The sequence below is a fragment of the Podarcis erhardii genome (genome assembly GCF_964252035.2).
Source record: "Podarcis erhardii genome assembly, chromosome: 6".
In the NCBI taxonomy this organism is placed as follows: domain Eukaryota; kingdom Metazoa; phylum Chordata; class Lepidosauria; order Squamata; family Lacertidae; genus Podarcis; species Podarcis erhardii.
In genome coordinates, this window is record NC_138510.1 from 100,584,087 (window position 1) to 100,608,326 (window position 24,240).

Genomic DNA, 24,240 nt, shown 5'->3' on the forward strand with positions numbered 1-24,240 from the left:
TTTTCAAAAATTGTTTTATCTCATCCTCGTCTTGCGGCCCTTGAGTGTATAGTTTTTTAAAATATCTCTGGAAGCACTTTCTAATCTCCACAGGGTTCTGAATATTTCTTCCTTCAATCACTAGGTTTGTAACTGTGTTTAGTTTTTGTCTCTTCTTCAACTGCCATGCTAGCAGTTTCCCACATTTATTCGCCGATTCAAAAGTTCTTTGTTTCATCAATTTAACTTTCCACTCTATTTCCTGGTTGATCAATTTAGAATACTGTGCTTGATAAAGTTTAATTTCTCTCAAAATCGGCTGTGACTTCGGGTTTGATCTTAACTTCTTCTCTTTTTTTTTTTTTTTTTTAAAATAATTTTTATTGGGTTTTTACATTTTATAACAACAGACACACACACAAAGACAAAGACAAACAAACACACAAATACAATTACATACCCTAAGTTTCTTTACCCACTTTCATTGACTTCCCCCCACCCCCTCCTCTTACATCCCAATTCCAAAATTAATTCAGCAAGTTCTTACCTAACCTCTTAAAGATATTCACATTGCTTTTAAAAATTAAATTCTTTTGTTTATCTATATTCAACTATCCAATTCTCTTATAATCATTAATTTCTTTTTTTTTTAAGGTCGATCTAACTTCCCCTTCACAAATTTTCCCTTTATTATATTAATTATAGGTCACATTGACCAAGTAAAACAAAACATAACATTTTATAATTCTATTCTCTCCCCCCCCTGCCCCGGTTTCTGTCCCTTCCTAGACAAATGTCCAGAAAACAAACAAAAAATATTTCTAGCCCGGATTCCTCACGTCCGAGGCGTCTGATTCTCTGTCAGTCCCTCTCTGCCAACTATATTGGTAGTCCTCTTTGATGGTCCTAAGACCCCGAAGGAGTTCAGTCAGAGTCAGATCATATTTTCTTTCATTCAGAATGTTGAAGAGTGTTTGCTGCTGTCAGGGTTTCTGGGAGAAGTGAGGAGATGGCAGAGGAGACGGAAAGCGAGTGGGAGGAGGGAGAGAGAGACGAGGAAGAAGATGACGGAATTCGAAGGGAATCTATGAGCCTAAGCAGTGAGTCAGAGGATTCCCAAAAGGGAGCTAGCATGATCAGGTGAAAAGCAGGAGAAGAGAGAAGCTGTGAAAAGTCAGGAAAGGAGGGGAGAAAGCCCAGTGAAGCACAGACGCTGTCAGAGGGGTCTCAGCCGGAACGGAGTAAAGGGGGTGGAGTTGTCAGCCTCTCGGAGGGAGGAGGAACAGGAGAAAACAGAGAGAGGGGGTTGGAGCAAGGTGTTCAGCCGGAAAGGGTAGAGAGTGGAACAGGGGGCAGTATAGAGGACGAAGGAAAGGTCAAAAGCAACGTACGCGCGCCAAGTTCAAACATAGAGGCGCGCGGGAGTGGGGAAAGCTCAGAGGAGGAGCCCGGCCCCAAAGCCAGAAGGAGGGGGCAGGAGGCGGCAGAGGATTCAGCCTCAGGCGAATCCCGGAAAGAGAGAACCCAGGGGGGCAGAAAGACCCTGCGGAAAAGAAAGGAGAGGAAGAGGTGGTCTAGAGCCAGGCTATTAAGTTGGTGTGGAGGAGGGGAGGAGTCAGAGGGGGACTTCGGCGGTCTAACGTGACAGACGTGCAGCCACAATGCTGAACTGTGAAAGAAGCAATTATCTTCAATAAACTTTTCCTGTAAGTAAACTATAACGGAGTAAGGTCTCTCGTGAGCTGGGACCCACCTGGGTGGCTGTGACAGAAAGTCCCCCTCCCTCTGAAAGCAAAAATTTTTTTTTGCGAAGCTCACGAACGGGGCAGCCATGAGTGCTGAGGAACAGCTGGCTGCACTCCGGGATCAGATTACCACTCTCACAACGGCAGTCATTGCTTCGCAGAAGAAGAATGCTGACTTGGAGAAAGCGTGCCAGGATTTGCAAGCAAGGTGGGAAAATGCGGACAAGGCGGGGACCCCGGGCTCCAGAGCGGAGGGCATTGCGCTTGGAAGGAGGGGGGGTGCCCTAGTTTCGCATTTTAATGGCAACTTGCAAGACTATCCCAACTTCAGGGCAGATGTCGTGTATGCACTGCATTTACTCCGTCATGATTTTAGAGATGAGGAGGAGAGAGTGGGATTTATTGTTTCGCACCTGCATGGGGAGGCCAGGGCTTGGCTACGCAATCTGTGGCGCGAAGATGGACCAGCCCGTCGCAATGCAGATGCGTTTATCAAGGCAATGGATGCTTGTTTTCAATCCTCTGTGGATAAGGACATTGCGCGCCGGCAGATGCACGGGCTGAGGCAGGGGAGAGCCACTGTACGCCAATATCATTCTAAATTTTTTGCATTGCTCACCGCCTTAGATTGGCCGAAGGACAGTCTACCGGTCAGGGATCTTTTTTGGGAGGGATTGAGCCCCTCCGTCAAGGATGAGATCGCAAGGGGGGACAGACCCCAGACCCTGGAAGACGTGGTGCAACGGGCTTTGGCTATAGGAATTCGACATGAGGGACGTCCGTGGCACGAGGAGGGGGGGCCCCAAGCGCGCGCGCAAGCAAAAGCTCTCCCTTTTGTGCACAGGGATTTCAGCCGTGCGCACCCCTCACCAATGGGGAAGGAAGGCGAAGAGCCAATGGAGATTGGTGGTGCTAGGGCTCAAAAGCCATCCCAGAGCCCCATCCCTGCTGCAGCCAAAGCGAAGCCTCCTAGAGGGACCAGGAAGTGTTACATCTGCGACAGTGCACACCATATGGCGAAAGAGTGCCCCCAGAGGCTCCAGAAGCACACTGCAGCACTAGCAACTGTGACAGCAGAGGTGCAATCAGAGGAGCAGCTTCAGGGAAACTGCAGTGCCTGGCTGGAAGCAGAGCTACTGGGGCTCAGCCAGGCGGATCTGTAGAGAAGTCCCCAGCATCCTTGCAGCGCATGGACCCTTTACCTCCCAAACCAGCAGTTTTACTCACAGCAACACTCCAGCTGCCTGATGGGCGACTTCTCGAGGTTCCAACAACCATCGATTCGGGAAGCAACGCCGATTTCGTGGGATTACAGTTCGTCAAGCAGCATAACATAGCGCTCCTGCCTGCAACGACGCCTCTGAACGTGGTCACGGTAGACGGCAGGAAGTTGCTGGGGGGGCAAGTGGTGCAGCAAACCCCTCCCATGATGATGCAAATTGGAGACCATCGAGAGCTTATTAGTTTCAATGTCACCCACTTATCGGACACGCCCATCGTGTTGGGCATGAGTTGGCTGGACAGGCACAGTCCCGCGGTTGCTTGGTACCAGAGGCAGATCACCTTTTGTTCATCGTATTGCGCCCAGAATTGCATCCAAACCGATCAAGGAGGAGAAGCCGAACAGCAGCTGCATCTGAGTATGGTGCAAGCGGTTCCTCACAAGTACGCGGAGTTCTTGGAGGTTTTCTGCGAAAAGGAAGCTGACAAATTGCCGCCTCACAGACCTTACGACTGCGCGATTGACTTAGTGCCAGGCGCGCAGTTGCCAACTGCCAAGCTGTACTCCATGTCGGAAGACGAGCTGCAAGAGCTTCGGGAGTTCATAGAACACAACCTCAAGCGCGGATTCATCCAGGAATCTAAAGCAGCGGGAGGCAGTCCTGTTTTCTTTGTGAAAAAGAAAGACACGCCCCAGAAGAGGCTCATTGTGGACTACCGGTTCATAAACAGACTAACTAAGCCCAAGGCCTTCCCCATGCCCAAAATTGACGACCTTTTGGCTACAGTCAGGAGGGGGAAGATTTTTACCAAGCTGGATTTACGTGGAGCTTACAACCTCATCCGCATCAGGAAGGGCGACGAGTGGAAGACGGCCATGTTCACTCCTTTGGGCACGTACGAATACAGAGTTATGCCCTTCGGTCTACAAAATGGCAGCCATGTTTTCCAAGCATTCATGCATCACGTCCTGGCAGGTCTCCTCTACAAGAAGTGTGTCTGTTTTCTCGACGATATCCTGATTTTCTCGGAATCGCCAGAGGATCACGATAAGGACGTGAAGGAAGTTCTGCAGAGGCTGAAGGAACACAGGCTGTACGCCAAGTTGGAGAAGTGCCAGTTTGATGTGAGAGAGGTAGATTTCCTTGGCTACAAGCTGTCCGACGAGGGACTGGCCATGGACAAGACTAAAGTCCAAGCGCTGTTGGACTGGAAAAGCCCTCGAAATCGGAAGGAGGTCCAGAGGTTCATCGGCTTTGCCAATTTTTATCGCAAGTTTATTAAAGGTTTTGCAAACGCGACGGCGGCAATCACTGACACCCTCAGTTCCAAGAAGAAGAAGTTCGTCTGGACCGAACAAGCAGAGCGATCCTTTCGGAAGCTTAAAAGCCTTTTCGCCTCCGAGGAGCAGCTGCTGCACGTGAATCCTGGCAGGCCCATGCGGGTAGAGACAGATGCATCAGACAGAGCAGTTGGGGCCGTCCTCTTGCAAGAGGATTCGCAAGGCAACTGGAGACCGGGTGCATTCTACTCCCGGAAGCTCAGCAAGACGGAGCGCAACTACACCATATGGGACAGGGAGTTGTTGGCCATTCATGCAGCTTTCAAAGCGTGGCGACACTTCTTGATAGGAGCCAAGCACACGGTGCAGGTCCGCACGGATCACAAGAACTTGGAGTATTGGCGGACGGCTAAATTGCAAACCCAACGACACATGCGCTGGGCGGAATTCTTTGCGGATTTCGATTTCAAAATAGAATACATCCCTGGAGACTCCAATGTTATAGCAGACGCGCTGTCCCGAAAGCCTCAATACCTGGAGGAAGTAGCTCCAATCGCAGCGAAGTACATTTTCGCACCGCAGGCGTGGACGTGCGCTACCATCGCAGTCGACCTGGACGCGGTGCGACGCGCGCTGCAAGAGGATCAGTTTGCACAATCCAAGATGGAGGAGCTCCGCAGAGGGTCGCCTGACAACAATGAGTTTCAGTTGCAGGATGGACTTTTGACTCGCAAGGGCGCCCTTTACGTGCCCACCGACGAGCTTCGCGCCACGGTTTTGCAACAATTGCACGATGCCCCGAGTGCGGGCCATTTCGGCAAAGAGAAGACGATGGAGTTGGTGGCAAGGGACTTTTGGTGGCCCCAGATGAGAGGAGAGGTGGCGGACTACGTAGCCAGGTGCGATATCTGCCAGAGGTCCAAACCAGTGCATCAGAAGCAGGCGGGATTGTTAGAACCGCTGGAGACACCGCAGCAACCGTGGGAGAGGGTAGCGTTGGACTTTGTTACAGACCTGCCCAGCTCCAGAGGTAAGACGGCGGTGTTAGTGGTTGTGGACTTGTTCACCAAGATGGCGCACTTCATTCCTTGTGCCAAGGTGGCGACGGCAGAACAGACCGCAAAGCTCTTCATCGATCACGTCTTCAGAGTGCATGGACTACCGCAGTCCGTCTTGTCCGACAGGGGGCGCCAATTTGTTTCCACTTTCTGGCGGAAGCTTCTGGGTATCTTGCACGTCAAGATCAACCTGACGTCGGCGAGGCATCCACAGACCAACGGTCAAGCGGAGAGGGTCAACGCGATCATGCAGCAGTACCTACGGTGTTACGCCAACCAGCGACCCGCGGCGTGGGTGGACTACCTGCCGATGGCTGAGTTCGCCTACAACAACACGAAGCACGCATCCACCGGGGTGACGCCTTTCTTCGCGAACTATGGACGTCATCCCAGAACCTTCCCGAGCTTTACAGCACCTGAAGGGGGGGGACCTCAAAATGCCGACCAGTTTGCAGCAGAGTTGCAAGAGGTGCACGAGGAGCTGCGGAGACATTTGGAGCTGGCAAAGCAGGCGTATAAGGTGCAAGCCGATAAACACAGAAGGGCGGGGGAAGACATTCAGGTTGGGGACTGGGTATGGTTAGCAGCCCACGCGATGCCGGCCAGGTCGTTGGCCAAAAAGAAGTTAGAACACAGGCAGCTAGGACCATATCAAGTTGAGGCTAAGATCAATCCGGTGGCTTTTCGCCTAGCCCTTCCGGAGGGCTCCAGGGTGCACCCGGTCTTTCATAGGTCGGTGCTCACTCCCTACAAAGCCCCACACAGGTTTCAAGAGTCAGGAGCACCTCCAGAGCCACGTAGAAGGGCGCCTGAGAGAGGGGAGTCGCCAAGACCAGAACCTCTTAATGAGGTCACAGAGATACTGGATTCACGATGGGGGGAGGAGGGAGTTGAATATTTTCTCGCCAGGGAAGGCACTCCAGTCTCTGCAAATAGCTGGGTGCCGGGTTACGCTTTGGACGAACCCCTGTTGAAGGAGGAGTTTCATGCAATTTTTCCGCACAAACCCATGCCCGAGGAGTATTTTGATGATTGGCTTTTCACGCCCACTTTGTCGGGCAGCACGTTCGGGGGTTTCTCCTCGCCCGAGGGCTCTACGCCCAAAACAAGCCCGACCAGGGATCCCCGCCTGGGGGGGGGAGAGACAAACCCTTATTGGTGGGTGGATCAGCCAAGGGAGGTATGGAGTCAGAGGTGGATGATAGGTCCTTGGCAGGCAGCGCCAGGAGAAGCAGTGAGGGAGGAAGAGACTGTGATGCCTTCAGGGGGGGAACCCGAGTTCGAACACACGTATACGGAGCTGCCAGAGGAGAAGATTGACGTGGACACCCGGTATCCTGAACCGACCCAGGAAGAACCACATTTCCCTCAACCTGCACCCAGCGACCGGGAGGGGGGAAGGGGGGGCTTCGAGGGGGGGATGGATGTCAGGGTTTCTGGGAGAAGTGAGGAGATGGCAGAGGAGACGGAAAGCGAGTGGGAGGAGGGAGAGAGAGACGAGGAAGAAGATGACGGAATTCGAAGGGAATCTATGAGCCTAAGCAGTGAGTCAGAGGATTCCCAAAAGGGAGCTAGCATGATCAGGCGAAAAGCAGGAGAAGAGAGAAGCTGTGAAAAGTCAGGAAAGGAGGGGAGAAAGCCCAGTGAAGCACAGACGCTGTCAGAGGGGTCTCAGCCGGAACGGAGTAAAGGGGGTGGAGTTGTCAGCCTCTCGGAGGGAGGAGGAACAGGAGAAAACAGAGAGAGGGGGTTGGAGCAAGGTGTTCAGCCGGAAAGGGTAGAGAGTGGAACAGGGGGCAGTATAGAGGACGAAGGAAAGGTCAAAAGCAACGTACGCGCGCCAAGTTCAAACATAGAGGCGCGCGGGAGTGGGGAAAGCTCAGAGGAGGAGCCCGGCCCCAAAGCCAGAAGGAGGGGGCAGGAGGCGGCAGAGGATTCAGCCTCAGGCGAATCCCGGAAAGAGAGAACCCAGGGGGGCAGAAAGACCCTGCGGAAAAGAAAGGAGAGGAAGAGGTGGTCTAGAGCCAGGCTATTAAGTTGGTGTGGAGGAGGGGAGGAGTCAGAGGGGGACTTCGGCGGTCTAACGTGACAGACGTGCAGCCACAATGCTGAACTGTGAAAGAAGCAATTATCTTCAATAAACTTTTCCTGTAAGTAAACTATAACGGAGTAAGGTCTCTCGTGAGCTGGGACCCACCTGGGTGGCTGTGACAGCTGCGAAAGACCATCTAGTTTTCCATACTCAAGAGAAAAGTCCCAATCATATTGCTTTGTTCTTTCTAGTTTTAATATTCCAAGTACTCCAGGGGCTTCTCTCTTCTTCTTTCTCATCTTTCGCAGGTCTGTAATCCAGAGGTCTTCTTGCTCATACTCTAACGCTGCAGATTCCTGGTTGATATTTTCCACTTGTAGTGTCTGAACTCCTTCTTTTTTCTCTGTCAATTCCAAAGGCATCTCTTCCTGCTCAGCTGCAGAATTTTTATCATGCATCTCCTTTGTGCATTCAGCAGAGTTGTTTGTTTCAGGATTCAAGGTCATAAAAACTTTACTCAGAGCCATACTCTGCTCCTGCAGGATTCCCACGAGAAAGAACATTTTTTCTATCTCCGCCAGTAATTTTCCCTCTGCAGCCATTGTAATGTCACTAATTCCCCCTAGGGGGCTTTCAGTTATTTAGTAGTCCTTTTCCAATAATCTGTTACTTTGTTATTATCAATACTTTGTTTCCAATCGCCTCAGTCCAAATGTATCAGCTTTAATTCCAAGAGTTATTAAATAGCAAAATTCTTTACTTTGTCCGCCCGTTTGACAGCTTCTTTGACAGCTGTCAAACTCCTTTCACTTCTTCCTCCGGGACCCAAATAGGACACTCCCGGGTTTTTTGGGGGGGATACACACAAAGTTCCAAATTCCCTTTCTCTCCAGCACAAAAATCTTGTTCTATCAAATTTGTGAGAAACTTTTAAATCATCAAAACAGTATTCATTCCGCCTTAATTCTCCGTTCCTTGCTTTGAAACGTCTATAAGTAGAGGGGGTGCGGACTTCCCTTTAACACATCCCCCGATCGTGCCGAATTCACAGGATAAAATTTTTAAAGTCCAAATTCCACTACTCACGGGTCCTTTGTTATCCAGTCCAAATTTTGGGAAGAAAGTCAGCGCTCTCCGGCCATGGCTTGCGGCTTCGCTCTACTGAGGTAGCGGTCTACTCTCAGCACCACGCCACTCTCCGTACCCTCTCCGCAGCCTTTAAAAAGGCTCTTCGTGGGTCGGGGAGGGCGCTTAAGGTGCCCACCGAGTCACCAAGTCCGCAGGCTTCCGCGCCTGCGGTTTCTGAGGGTCCCCGTGTCGCCGGCACGGCAAGACCCGTCCTCAGTAGAGCCGATTCCCTCCGGAGCTCGGAGGGAATCCGCCATTAGCCGTTCGCGCTAACCCGGAAGTCCGATCTTAACTTCTTCTCTAATTCTTTAAGTTTCTCCAAAATCTTGTCTCTTTTCTCATTTTGTGTCCTTTTCTTTACAGCATTCTGTTGTATCAAGAACCCCCTCATCACGGCCTTGCTTGCATCCCAGATGATTCTTTTTTCCACCATAGTGTTCAAATTTATCTCAAAATAATCCTTCAAAACTTTTTGGGCCTTCTTAATGATCTCCTGATCTCTAAACAAATTGTCATTCATCTTCCATCTAAAGGAGCCGGTTGGTAGTAATGTCATGTCCATCTTTACTGCGTTATGGTCGGAGCAGGTCTTTGGGCAGATTTCCACCTTTCTGGTCTTGGGTGCCAGACCTCTAGATATCCATATTTGGTCGATTCTTGTCCATGTCAGTTGAGCTTCAGAAAAGAATGTTCCCTCTCTTCCCAGGGGGTTCTTTATCCTCCATATATCAATCAAGTCCATATTGTCAGTTAGTTCAAAAAAGGTCTTTGGTAGTCTGCCATCTTTTGTCACGTTTTGACTTTGTGACTTATCCATGTTGGTTGATACGACCCCATTCATATCTCCCATCATAATGATGTTGTCATAGTCCAGATAATCCAGCATGCTCTCATGCAACTTTTTGTAAAATTCTGATTTCCCCTCATTTGGTGCATAAATTCCTAATATCAAAATCTTCTCTCCTTGGTGTTGTATTTCAATTGCCAAAATTCTTCCTTGCTCATCTTTGAATAAAAATTTAGGTGACAGGATCTCCTTTGCATAAATCACCACTCCTCTCTTCTTCACTCGATCCGAAGAAATAAATTCCTGGCCTAATCTTTTATTTATTAACACTTTTTTATGGAGCCTAGTCACATGTGTTTCTTGCAAACAAATAATGTCCAATTGTTCTTTTTTCAATATGTGGAATATCTTCCTCCTTTTTTCCGGAGAATTACATCCATGAATGTTCCAGCTCAGAAGTTGCAGAGACATCCTGAATAAATCTGTTATTTATCTGGGAGTGGTATCTTTTTCTCTGGGTCTTTAGGTTCCAAGGGTAGAGGTGCAGTTGGTAGTTCAAGCCCTGAAGGTGTTTCAATCCCTTTTTGAAGGTCCTCTCCGTAGGCGATTAGAAATTTGTCTCTATCTTCAGGTGTTTTAATTTTGACCTTCTTCCCTCTGAAGGTGAAGGATAGTCCCTGGGGAAATTCCCACCTAAAGATAATTGAGTTACTTCTTAACAGTCTAACCAATTCAAGATAGGTGGATCTAAGGTCCAAGAGTTGTTTCGGAATATCTTTGTAAATTTCAGCTCTCCTGTTCGAAATGTCTAGAGGTTTTTCGTAGTGTAGGCCCAATATCTTGTCTCTTTCCTCCTTCGATCTCAGAATTATCAAACAGTCTCTGGGTTTGTCTTTCCTAGCAAATTTTCCAAGTCTGAAAGCCGACACGATTTTAAAGTCCTTTTCTTCCTCCAAAGCCCAGTGTTTAAAAAATTCTTTGGTCAGGAACTCACTTAGGTTTCCTTGTTCAAGCTCTGATATTGACCTTAACCTTAAATTATTCTCCCGGTTCCGAAGTTCTATCATAGACAAATATGTCTGTTGCTCACCAACTTGTTTATGGAGTGGTTTTACCTCTTGTTCCAAATTTTCAACTTTCTGAGCAGTTGCCTCAGCCAATTTGCGATTTTCAGCCGTGTCCTCAGCTAATTGTCCAATTGATTTTACATTCAGAGCCACTTGTTCAGATATTTTATTTAGGCAAGTTGTATTATGATCAATCTTGGCCGTTTGTTCATCCGCTTTCTTGTCCAGAGATTCCACTCTCTTGTCCAAAGATTCCAATTTTTTGAAGATTTTTTCTAAAATTGAAGCAGTTGCTCCTGCAGCCATACCTTCCAGCAATAATTGTTCAGTTTCCTCTTCCCCTGCCGGTGGAAAAAAAGGCACAATTTCTTCTTCTCCTGCCATGGGCAAAATAGGCACAGACGATCTACGTGTCTGTAAGGCTGAGGCTAAAGTTGTTTGTCTGGTTCTTCTGGGTTCCTTCTCTTTAGACTCCTTTTTTCTTGCGCCACTCATACCAACTTTATCTACTGGTCAAGGTCAATAACTTGTTCCCATGGGAATACAACAGCCCAGAGTATAAACAGTCACACAGGAGGAAGGAAAAGGAAAAATGCAGTAAACTCCTCTAGAGGGAGCTCAAAATGTCTTGAGGGAAGAAGGCAAACCAAAATAAGTCTATAAAATCCAATTCAATGTCCAGAAACCTTCAAAGAGTTAGAGTTTAGCAGAGTTGGTTTAAAAAGTTTAAGAAGTTACACTGTCTCTGATAAGTGCCAATTGATGTTTCAAAGTTGCAGATCTATAAGTGCTCAGCCTGTAACCTATCTCAGTAATCATGTAGCTAAGTCAGCAAGCTGATAGTTCTATTGTTCAGGCAGCCCGAGCACTGGGGTTTCACAGTAAAAAGTTTATAGTTCCCAAAAGAGGAGGATTAATACAGTTCCAATAAAATAGATCACAAAGATAACTTAAATCTTCACTTTGCCACAGATCCGCTTCAATGGGAGCCAAAGACAGTTAATTTTAAAGCTTCTTTAAAGGCACCATGCATCGAAATCTTTGCTTTGATGTTGCCGCAACAGCGGAAGACGGACTTCCTTTTTAACGTCTCTCCGCTTTCAACCAAATTTCTATTTTTGCTCAATTTTAATTTTAATGCAGTCTCAGCTTTACTCACGGATTGTTGCCTCTTGTAGTCAGTTTTTCAAGGAAAAAAGGTCAGCGCTCACTGGCAGCAGCTGCGCGGCTTCACTTTGCAGAATAGTGATCAACTCACAGCGCCGCGACCCCCTCCACTGTCTGAGGCTCCTTACGGGGTCTCTTCACAGTTTTGAGAGCCGCTTCTGGTGCCCGCCGAGTCCCACGGCCGCAGACTCTTGCTGCCTGCGGTTTTTCCGTTGTGGGTCTCCACTTTGCCGTAGCGGACGACCCTTTTCTGCCAAGCTTCCTCCTCAGCACTAGAGGAGGACCGCCATTGCCGTTCGCGCCGCCTCCGGAAGTGCTCGACCAGGGTGTCTTGGGTGTCTCACAGGTGTGTCCCTTAGCTGCCGGTGGCGCAGACCTAGATTCTTGGCATGCTTGACAGGCGGAAACCCAGGCAGTGATGGCATCGTCCATGTTAGGCCACCAGACATAACACAGAGCCAACGCCTTCATTTTGATGATTCCCGGGTCGCCAATGTGCAGAGTTTCAAGGATGTGTTGACAGAGTCTTTGGGGAATCACAATGCGGTCTCCCCACAGCAGACAGCCGCGATGAGCCGAGAGTTCATGTTGTCTGGTTGCGAAGGGCTGGAACTCTGATGCAAAAGGCCCTTGTGGCCACCCCCTCCACACCCAGTTGAGCACATGGCTGATGGTGCGATCCTGGGCAGATGCGGAGGCCACAGTGGCAGCTGATACAGGCACTGCCGGAAGATCCTCAATGAGGAGGAGCGATGAAGCAGGAGCCGGGTCTTCCACAAATGCTGGAAGAGGGCAACGGCTGAGGGCGTCGGCATGGCCCATCGATTTCCCCGGGCAATGGACGAGCCGGTAGTGGTAGGCAGCCAGGAAAACAGTCCATCGCAGCATGCGCAGCGAGAGGACCGGTGGAGTTGGTCAAGGCAAGGAGGCCCAGGGCGAGGAGGCCCAGGAGCGGCTTGTGGTCGGTGATGAGGTCAAAAGTCCTGCCGTAGAGGTATTCATGGAATCTCTTCACTCCAGCCACAAGTGCTAGTGCCTCCTTGTCGAGCTGGCTGTAATTCCGTTCAGTCGGAGATAGCGTCCTGGAAAAGTAGGCGAACAGTGCTTCTCTTCTGTCTGGAAAACGGTGTTAGCTTCGATGCCAAAAGGTGAGGCGTCACAGGCAAGGACCAGCAGCCTGGCTTCACTGTACTGTACCAGCACTCTGACCGATGAAAGGAGAGCCTTGACTGCGTTGAAGGCTGCCATCTCCCGATGACCCCAGGACCAAGGTGTCTTCGTGCTGAGGAGTCGATGAAGAGGCTCAGCCACCGTGGCTTTGTGGGGCAGGAACATGTTATAAAAGTTCAGTAGTCCCAGGAACACCTGCAACTCCGTCTTGTTCTTTGGGATGGGGGCCTGGCCTGCTGGATAGCACAGATCTTGGATGTGGTCGGGTGAAGGCTGGAGGTGTTTATAAGATAGCCCAGGAAGTCCACCTGTGGAACGGCGATCTGGCACTTCTCCCTCTTTACCTTGAGCCCGGCCTCCTGGAACCTGGTCAACACGACGCGGAGGCGTTCAAACAGCTGCTGGTGTGAGTCTGTGGATACCAAGACATGGTCAAAATACGATACCACGCCCAGAAGCCCTTGCAGGAGATGCACCATAAGGCTTTGGAAGATGCCAGGAGCCACACTCACTCCGAACTGCAAACAGCGGCAATGGAATGCCCCTCGGTGGGTGACGATCGTCTGGGCTTTAGCGGTGGCATCATCGACGGGCAGTTATTGATAGGCTTGGGCAAGGTGCAGCTTAGCGAAGACCTTACCCTCGCCCAGGGAATGCAGCAGGTGTTGAACAACAGGAACTGGGTAAGCGTGCTGAAGTGCCTTGTTGATCGTACACTTGTAGTCGGCACAGATTTTCACCGACCCGTCCGGCTTGACAGGCGTGACGATGGGGGTTTCCCACTTGGCGTGGTCAACCGGCTCCAAAACTCCTTGGGCTATCAGCTTGTCCAGTTGTTCGTCCACCTTAGCCTTGAGAGCAAAGGGAACCCGGCGTGGCTTTAGCTTGATGAGGGCAACTTGTGGATCAAGGCTAAAGGAGATGGGCGTACCTGTATATTGCCCCAAAGTGCCATCAAAAACCTTGGCAAAGTCTTTGACCAGACCCTCAGTCTCTGCGTTAGAGATGCAGTTGATGCCGGTTACTTCCAGACCGAGGGCATCAAACCAGTCTAGCCCTAGGAGGCTTGGCCGCTGACCTTCGACCACCACCAGTCGGAGCAGGCCCGAAAAATCCTTGAAGGCAAACCGGAACCGGCCAACGCCTACCACGGGAATGTCATTTCCCTGGTAGTCTCTCAGGTGTACGCGGTGAGAGTCGAGTTGCCTTTCAGACACTCTGGGTACCAGTATTTTGATGGTGCTCCAAGACACGATGGACAGGGAAGATCCGGTGTTGATCTCCATGTCACATGCAGCTCCTTCAATGAGCACCGTGACATTCAGCTTGCGTCGTGTAGGCGAGTCGGTTTGGCTAATTGTGGTTCCAGACGGGCAGTGGCAGTTGGTAAGAGCGAAACAGCTTTCCTTGGCGGACTGGAGTGAAGACTTGGACTTGCGAGTCAGTGAAGGGGGGGTGCTGGACGGAGCCGATCAGCAGACCTTAGCGATGTGGCCCCTTCTGGAACACTTCCGACATGGCGTCTCTGAATCGACACTTGGCACAGGAATGGTTGCCTCTGCAGCCGGCACATTCCGACTGGCCCTTGGACTTCTGTTGGAACTTCCTGCGCTCCCGCTTTGTCTGGTCCACATCATTGTCTTCACTGGAGGATGCCTCATCACTGCTAGCCTCTTTGTGATGCACTGGAACTGGCTTCCTAGCAAGACGCGGGCTGCTGGCCTCGCGGATCTCCTGGGCGGAGCGTTCAGCAGCTTCCGAGGCCACGGCCTCCTCAATGGCTTTCTGCAGCGTGAGGTCTGGCTTGACGAGGAGACACCGTTGCAGACGGATGTCCCGGACCCCGCAGACGATTCGATTCATCAGGGCATCGTCTAAGTCTCAGAACTCGCAGTGCATTACAGCCTGTTGGAGGACAGCAGTGTAGTTGTTAATTGGCTCCCCCTCTGCCAGGTTCCGGTGGTAGAACGCATGGCGGGCAGCAATCTTGGACGGCTTTGGCGCATAGTGATTGCGGAGCTTCTCTTGAATTGTGTCCCACGGTGCTGCCTGGACTGCTTCAGGTGTAAGCAATGCCCGGGCTGTCTCAAACACCTCAGGCCCACTGTGCTGATCCCGGGGGGAAGGTTACCGTTGGCGTAGTCAAAGTCCGGTCCTGGGTCACTAGCCTGGAATCAGTCCACAAGGAGCGGGGTGAAGTCTGAAGCAGGAAGCCGGGCGGGTACAGGAGCACTGGAGAGTCAGGTCTGGGTCCGGGCAGGAACAGGTACTCAACAACAACATTGCTCCCACAACCTGGGACTGGGCCGACTGGCCTTTATCTGTTCTGAGGCCAGGGGCGGTCCCTGCCCCTAGGAGACCCGCCTCTCTTGGCCTTAAGGCGAGCACTCCTCCTGGGAGAAACCAGTTCCCTTCGCCTCTCTGCCCTGAGCCTCTGCAGTTCAGGAGAGGCTAAAGGGTTACTGGGCCCAGGGGGAGACTCACCTGCAGGTACTGAGTCCTCAACCACCTCTGGAGCCAGAGTGGGATCACCTGGTGCCTGCTCCTGAGGATCCGGCACAGGTGCAGGCGCTTCGGAATCAAGGCCCTGCCCCAGTTCAGCCGGCCCTGGAGGCGGGGACTCCTGTGCAGGCTGGGATTCCTCTGGTTCAGCCTCTGAATCGGAATCCTAGGCCATCACACCCACAGAGGCTGAGGAATAGGCCCCGCTTCCGCTCCTGTGATACTTCTGTCAGCTCGTTGGCTTGGAGCTAGCAGTCGAACCGAGGTAGGTGTCCCATGATTCAGAGGCTGGCGCAATCAGCGGTAGAGGCACAAGTGAAGCCATGATTCCGATGCCGGCATGGAGGGCGATGGATGGAACACAGTGCTCTAGCCAGAACAGTCAGCTCTGAATTGGTTCTGTTCAGTGATTTCGCTCAGTGATTTCGCTCAGTGATTCAGCTCAGTTCAGAGGGTGGCCGCATCTGGCTGTGCTCTGATGTCCATCGATTCCATCCTCATCGCCAGTGTTAAGTTGTGGGTGAACATATCAGAGGACACAGCAATTCTTCAAACAGCTCTTGTTTATTCAGAGGCCAGAACAGAACTGAGCTGAAGGGTTCAGTCAGCCTGCTTATATAGAGCTCCAGTACACATAATTGTAACAACTTTCTAAAACTATCCAATCACTGAATGTCACTTTTGATCCCTTATTTGCATAACTATCTACAGTATCCCCCTGCTGGCCCAGGGTGAGAACTTCAGTGCATAACATACCCCATGGTGCTTAGAGAATAACTTGCACCTAAATATTAGCAAGACAAAGGAGATGGTGTTGGACTTTTGGAGGAAGAGAGGGGAACTAGCCCTGTTGTATATCGGGGGGGGGGGGAGGGGTTGTGTGGAGAGAGTCTCTTCCTTTAAATTCCTGGGAGTTTACCTTAGTGAAGACCTCACTTGAAAAAACAATATAACACAGGCGGTTAGGAAGGCCCAAAAAAGACTCCATTTCTCAGGGTCCTGCAAAAGGACAATGTTAAACAACAATTGATGATCTTCTACCAGTCTACAATAAAAAGTGTCCTCTCATATTGTATCACAGTGTGGTGATACAGCCACGTACAGAAAGTCTTTACAGAGGGTGGTGAACACAGCACATGATATCATGGGCTGTCACCTGAGCCCAACAGATGACTTTGCAAGCGATCGTTGCCTTAGGAGAGTGAGAAAAATTCTCAGGGACTATTCACACCCTGGCCAGCACCTCTTTAATCTTCCAGCCTCTGGCAGGAGATATAGAAGTATAATCAGTCGTACCAACAGGCTAAAAAACAGTTTCTATCCATGGGCTGATAGGCTGCTAAACGGAAAATAATATAGTGCAACTGACTTTTGGGGTTGGTGTTTTGTGCGACAAGCACACAGAGTGAAATAAGATTGAGCGTTTGTGGGGGGTGGGGAGGCTCGGTTAATTTCATTGTACACAGGTTGTACATTGACAATAAAGGTATTATTATTATTATATGTAATAGAAGCATCTTCACCTCCATCGTCCAAAACCAGACACTGAGGTCCACCTCTGAGGGCCTTCTGCTGGTTCCCTCATTGCCAAATGTGAGGTTACAAGGAACCAAACAGAAGGCCTTTTGGTAGTGTCGCCTGCCCTGTGGAATGCTGTCGCAGCTGATGTCAAACAGATAAACAGCTATGTGATTATTATTATTATTATTATTATTAGACATTCAGGGAAGTTTTTAGTGTGTGATGTTGTATTGTGCTTTTACTATTTTTTGGTGGGACATGGCTGGGGCAACCCAGTCAGATGGGCGGTGTCAGATGGCAATGGTGGTTGCTTGTGAGTCAGGACTCCGACCTGTCTTTTTCAGATTTTATTTTGGCGCAAAACTATTTATAGTGCAGAGCCACAAGTTCATGTCTGCCTCAATCGCTAGCAGAATCCGGGAGTGGTTGTTTCCGGGACCTCCCCCAGCATAAGAGCTTCATCACCCCCAGCCTTTTCCTTCCTTCTTTGCATTTTACACCTCTGCGCAGGGTGGGTGACGGAAGGGGCGTGCTTCCCTCCTGGCCGGCTTTGCCAGGAGTGGTGCTGAGGCTCCCAGCAGCATCCTTCGGTCCTTTCTCCTTTTCCCCACTGGAGGTGGGGCTTTCCTCACCACAGGAAGAGGAACTGCTTTGCAAGATTTTCAGAGGTTCCCTGTAACCCAACTGCCCCTCTGCTTCCCATAGCAAGCCCCTGACAGGCAGCATAGAAATAACAACAACAACAACAACAACAACAACAATAACAACAACAACATGCTTGACAATGAGTTATCAGGAACATGCATGTACTGTACTATCAATAAAGCTAATGAATATTTGCATATAAATTTACACTTCTAAATATTCAACAAGATAAAAAAATTCAGACCTAGTTAATTTCTACCTTTCATTCTTAGAGAGTGCATATTTTTGAAATATCTGTGATAGATAGATGAAGCTAGATAATCTCTGTTGCAGGTAATAAAAGTATCATTTTCTACATGACTGGAAGTCCCCTCACCTATTCTTTAGTAGCTGACAACCGCTTTTTAAGTGCTGCACAGATACAATAAACAGTGGTTCCTGGGATTTAAAAGCATGGATATGCAAAAATAGATTTTTAATATAATACATCTGTTAAAATCTAGTCAGATTATTTTTTGGCCTGCAGTACAGCCCAAAGCCAGGTATAATTGATGCATTTCTCCCTTTCTGCTTTTTTTTTTTTAAATGAAGGATTTAAGGCATGCAGAAATACTTTGGATGAAACAAGTGGTCCAATTTATGTATTACTGAGGAATGTTTTTCCACTGCTGAGAATATAGCAATGTGAAAGGATTGCATTGGTGTTTCCCTGCCTGCCCCTCCCCCACTTCATGCAGCACTTTCATGGAGTGGCAAGTCTTACTACCACCACCAATGGCTGGTTATGGCGTGTAAATGACATTTGCTACAGAGATTCTGTTTCCTCCACAAGACCTGCATGTGCAGGAGCCCTGCCCTCTTTTCCATCTGAGATGAGACCATGAGAAGCCTGTCCCCTGCCTATGCTACATTTGACAGGCCAGGGCAGACTGAAGCAGCCACTGCAGGTTTGCTGTGAGCCGTGGGAAGCTGGCTTGGGCTGCTCCAGAGGCCTCCGCCCTACATGCTTGAACTCTTCCCTGTCTCCAAGGCAATGGAGTGGAGGGAGAGGAAAAATCCCTGAGCACCAAGCAGGATGCCCTTTCCCAGCTCCTGCCACATCCCCGTTGGGAGCCAGGCAATGTGAGAGCCCCCAGTTCTGCTGCCTCCCCCAGAATGCCCCAATCCTCTTCTGCCTGCTCAGTTTTTCACCGATGCCCAGCAGCCCTGGTGCCAGGCAAGTACCCAGGCTCTCAGACAGGCAGGCAGATGGGCAGCCCTCTCTCCTCCCTCCCTCTCTTATCTTTCTCCTCCTCCTCCTCGTCCACCACCACAGCTGCTGCTTCTGCTGCCTTCCCTTCTCCCTCCCCTTGCCAGAAATGCCTGGGGAGAGTGAGTACCAGACCTTTCCCCCCCCCTATAAAAAAAGCACTGGTAGAAGGTGACTCCTTACTGAGGGGGACAGAGGCAGCAGTGTGCAGAGGTAGCGGGATGTCCTGGGTGCAACAATTCAAAAAGTGACAGAGAAGTTGCCAAGGCCCACTGGCCACAACTCCTCCCTTCTGATCCATGTGCATTCAAATGATACTGCCATCCCTTGATGTGTAGCAAAGAACTATGAGACTCTGGGCTGGAAGCTCAAGGACCTTGGGGCACAGATTCTTTTCTTTTTTTATTTTTTTTATTACTTTCAATGTGAAAGAACAACAAAAATTACAAACATTGAATCCAAAATAATACTATTCAAACAAGAAAGAAAAAGAGAACACAAAAAAACAAAACAAAAGACAAAAGACAAAGCAGACATCTACAAATAAAACCATATCTTCATTCTAATTTAGTCATTACATACAAATACACATATTGACTTCCTTCCTTTGTTCTAAGTGTTGGCTATTTGCAGATTAGTTGCGCTGCAGAAAGCTAGCTAGGGAGACCACACATTACAAGGAACGCAAAATAACTTTAGCAAGGTTTTAATAACAAAAACAAAAACTCCTTTTACACTAAATACATCAACAAGCATGATGGACCCAACCACCAGGGTACTGAGAGAGCTAGGTGCTGACACAGCTTAATTAACACAACTTAACAGCACCTGCTATACTGCTTCACAGCTGTAAAACTGGGTCACGTTATTTGCTCTGGCCCTTAAAGACATACACATCTTGTGGAACAATAATGAACCTTCAAATTCAAAGAGACCATTCAATACTAAGACCTCAAAATTTTTACTTTTTCTAAATTGTTGTGTCTAATGTAGATTACTTCTGTCTTCTGTCTGCGTCTGCGCAGATGCGATTTCCGGCACCATGAAAGCAAGTCACCGCGCTGTGCCGGTTTAGTGTAGCGCACGGGGACTCACTGAGCAGGTGGCTCAGTTCAGGGGCGGCTTGTGGGCTGGTTAAACGACCCCTGTGGGCTGCTTGTGGCCCATGGACCTTAGGTTGCCTACCCCTGATTTGGATTCCCATATAAATGATTTATGAGGGTGGTGTTTTTTACGCTCCGTCAACAGAAAACCTGACAGTATCAATTCTTTGTTTGGATGAAGTGGATCCCAAGAAAGCAACATAAATAAAATACTTAGAATCATAGAATAGAATCATAGAATCATAGAGTTGGAAGAGACCACAAGGGCCATCGAGTCCAACCCCCTGCCAAGCAGGAAACACCATCAGAGCACTCCTTAGGAGAAGTTATCAAACATGACACCATTTGCAAGTTAAGAACTCATGTACTTCCTGAGACCTTCCTTTTTCCAGTAAAATTATACTGCTGCACAGATGTCATGTGAGTCAGTATTATCCCACACTGTAAAGTACAAAAAAGTAAACAAATGATATGTGGGGTTTATATGATCCCACAGCCTTTCAAACATAAACTACACATTTATTTATATTTTTAGCATGCACAAGTTGCACAGTGCAGTAATTATGAGTTGTGAACAACAGCGAAACTCACAGACCTTTCATCCACATTACTGGAGCAGCCTTTGTAAAATCACCATGTTTTACAACTGCTAAGTAGGACATGCAAAATGGTTACTTGAAGCATAGCATTGCTGTGATTTGGGATCAATATGCCAACTGCAGAGCTGACGCTCTTGCCTTTTCTTTGTGCCAGTGGCTGCTTCCTTTGAAGTTCCATGCAAACAACTATGTGTCTAGATTCAACCCTGGGTTAGATCAGCTAGATGAGCTCTAGACCTAGACCTAACTAGGAAGTAATGTCTTTTGAGATGTTCATGCAATTGTGCACTTGTTCCGTTTCCAGCCAACATGGCAGTACCGCCATGGCCTCCACATACACTTCCAAATGCCACATTCAGTTTTATTTTAGCAAAGAATGTGTGAGCTGGCTTGTAGTCTGGCAGTCTTTCTAAATGTAAAACTGGGTCCACTGACTTAAATATGAATTGACCTTGTTATAAACCTCAAGACCCATCTAATCCAGCATCCTGTTCTTACAGTGATCAGCCAGACATGTATGGGAAGCCTGTCTAATAGTTCTGTCTAGTCTAATAGTGCAACTCTGCCAGCAACTCTGCTAGGTGTTTCCTGGTTTGCTGCTTAAGATCCTTTAACTGGAAATGCTGAGGACTTCTGTACACACAAAATTTGCTCCATCTCTATGATTTGATTTCTGTCAAAGGAATAAATTATGCTACAGAAGCCTTTATTTTATCATGTCCAAATCAGCTCTGAGACATAAAGTAGGCAAAATGATCCTTTTAAAAATTGGTTTATCTTTTTCAAAAGAACAAAAAACACCGATTCTTTTAAAAATTGGTTTATGTTCTTTTGATCTGTGTTTTCAAACTGTTTAGTTCAATCTCTCTCCAGCGAGAGATTGAGAAATCATTAATGCTTCCTTGTTGGTTTTAAAAGATCCTTTCTTTTTGTTCTAGGTGCACAGCAAGGGGTTATCTGCAATGAATCCCTCATGTTACAAAACCTGCCTTTGTGCGGGAAATCTTTTCAAGAGATGATGCACAAAGTGGACTCTTCAAAATGGTGCAATCTAACGGAATTTATCCTGTAAGCTTCATCTCTCTCTCTCTCTCTCTCATGGGTGGGTGTGTAGAGACTATGGATAACTGTTTTAGTCTCTTTAAAGCATGTGTGGCCAACCAGTAGCATGGCTACCCCAACTGGAACAGGCAGCAAGAATATGTGGCACTTCTGGAAAAAGACAGGAGGAGCCAAAGGCATGACCATGGCATAATGAGACTGACTCCTTTGTCTTGCTTTTCTGGTTTCCTCATCTGGAAGAATAAAGCAAAAGCACCCAAAGGCTTAGCAGATGGAATATGCATTCCAGTGTGACTTAGAGTGGCTCTCTATAATATTTTGAATTTGTGGCAGAACTGCCAAAAAGGGGTTCAGTGCAACCAGTACTTTAAAGAACACTACTACTAAATGCTCAGATCCCCAAACTAAGCAGTGCCTATTTTCCTAAACAGTTTACATAAGCGTATGTTTCATTAGATAATTTATTCCTGTGTAAAGTGTCAGCCCTATGCTGTGAGCCCTTACCTGAGAGTAAGCCCCATTGAACTAGGTGAGTAGACATGAATAGACTTGCACTCTTAGTCTTCTTATTAGAGCCTCAGTACAAGCAAAAGTTCAATAGCCATTAAGCCATCTTTTAAGGTGTCACTGAACTGGGTTTTTTAAACCTTCTCTTATGATCTGCCCTCTATGAGGCACAATATTAATCCATCGTAGCCCTTGCATGTCTTCAAGCAAATCTCTCAGAATGTAATGCTACTCCCAACTATAATTCATTGGCACATAAGAAATGGCTGATGTTTACTGAATTCAAGACAATGATCTGCCACTCAAGCATAAGAATTTTCTATGTGTAAAGAAATAAGTACTCAAATTGTGTGTGGTATTTTTCTCTTGAGCCATGCTTCTTTAAGTGAGAGCAACTGGTCCTTTTTATTGCTCAGCTGTTAATATAGTGCCTCCAAGATTCTGAAAGATGGCCTCAGACTAAATCCATCACACCGAAACGATTTCAGCTTGTTTTATTATCTGCCAGATGATAGCTTTAAAAGCTTAGAACTACCTGTTTCTCCCCCACTCTTTCCACAAACAAGGGATTAGGAAGTTATGACAAGGCATCATTCTATTATCTATTATTCAGGCTGTCAGATTCTTATCTCTTTCACAAGAGACAGATGAAAAACATATTTAATGCTGTACTGAAAATTTTGGTCTATAGGAAACTGTGAGAGCTTGGCGAGACCAAGCTTGATTTAAAAATAAAAATCTATGGCTCTTTTATACCAGGCTGCCTAAAATACCAGTATTTATTCTGGCATTTGCAGTAGTTTAGTATCTATAGTGTTTATGCCCAAAGAAAGCTGTTTTAAATGAGAAAGCCTTAAAAATTGGTTTAAATTTTCCATTCCATAATTGCCTTCTGATATTGTGGCAGATCTCTGCATCTTAGAGAGAATTGTTTTCTAGCTACCATGTCCTGTATGTCTAGTGTGAACTTATTTTACCCACATCACAACACAGTAAACTGGTTCATAAAGCACCCTGTGAGCAAGCCACCATAAACTCATAGGCTTCCTGGCACCTGTAGCAACTGTGAATTCAGGCACCCAAAGAAATCCCACTCCCCTGCTCCTTCCATTCAGCACTGGCTGAAGGGTCTCTTGGTCTCTCTTGTGTTGTTTATGAAAGCAATTTTTAAAATCTAGCAGGGCTCTTCTCATCTTTTAAAGTGGTCTGATCAAGGTCTCCCAAGTGAGCTTCATGCTGAGCCCTGCGATTCCGAGTCAAATTCAAGCACTCTTATCTACTAGACCACGGCGGTTTTTGTTCAGTGAATTACAGGTGCTGTTTGTTTCTTCTGACGGTACTTCACTTGCATTTGCAGCATGACTTGCACTGGCAGCTTCTGTTTTTCAAGGAGAGCTTGGCTGATTAATGTATAGATGTGCCCACAGGCATTGGTTATAAATGCTTCTGCAGAGAAGTTGGAATATTTTTGCTGCATTCAGATGATTGCCTCTCCACCTGACCTCAGTTAAACTTTGGTTGTGGGGAGAAAACAGAGCACAATTGTTGCTTATCATGCACGTGCAGGCAGCACATTCTTCTGTCAGCAGGGAGAGGAATAGAGTTCTGCAACTCACCTCTCTGCTTTTTAAGACCTGACACACAGTGCATAGTGAACTCAGGAATTCACAACAAGATGGAGTGATGGCCACAGATTTGGACAGCTTTAGAAAAGGATTAGGCAAATTTGCAGAGGATGCAGCTGTCCTGGTGGCTACTAGTCCTGGTGGCTCGATTTCTGTAGGAATAATGGATACGACGGGAGGTTGAATGCAGGTGAGCTGTGCAGAAGCACGCTGGCAAGCATGCTCCAAGCAAGCTGCCGGCTAGTTCTGTAGAGGCTCCTTTTATTAGCAGAAGTCAACAATTGAAAATAGTAGCGAAACCACCCTGAACATGACATATTTCCAGCATTAGCAAATACACGTATCACATTTCCAGCATTAGCAAATACATGTGTTAGCAGGTGTTTCCCTAGAATGTTTTTCCCGATACTTGATTATGTCTGCGTTCCTGGTCATGCTCCAGCCAAGCGTTATGCCTAGTAAACAAATCTGTGAGAGGACAAACGGTCAGGGGAAAAACCCTGTTTTCTAGCCGATAAGGCAAAAGGTCAGGGAAAGCCGGTGCAACGCTCCTTGACATAATGTTGCATGTCTAGTGCGAGGTCTGCCTTCGCAAGGTGGAGCGTTACCTCCACAATTTCTCACAGTGTCAGAGGCTGTATGCCTCTGCATCCCAATTGCTGTGGATCCTACATGGAGGAGGGCTTGTGCCCGGCTTAGGGGCTTCCCAGAGGCAACTGGCTGGCCACTGTGAGAGACGGACGTTGGACGAGGTAGGCCTTTGGTCTGATTCTTATGCTTTTACTTCTGTT

At 48.0% G+C, this 24,240-nt stretch overlaps 1 protein-coding gene across 1 annotated transcript in view; it reads left to right on the forward strand.

Annotated features, from left to right (window-relative positions):
- The window catches only part of RAMP3 (receptor activity modifying protein 3), a gene marked incomplete at its 5' end in the record, with an annotated part of 70,978 nt that overhangs the window by 25,758 nt on the left and 20,980 nt on the right, over window positions 1–24,240 (forward strand). Inside the window, one exon of the mRNA XM_081867414.1 lies at window positions 21,194–21,323. Within this exon, the coding sequence (XP_081723540.1) occupies window positions 21,194–21,323 (130 nt within the window). The remainder of the gene's footprint in view (window positions 1–21,193; window positions 21,324–24,240) is intronic.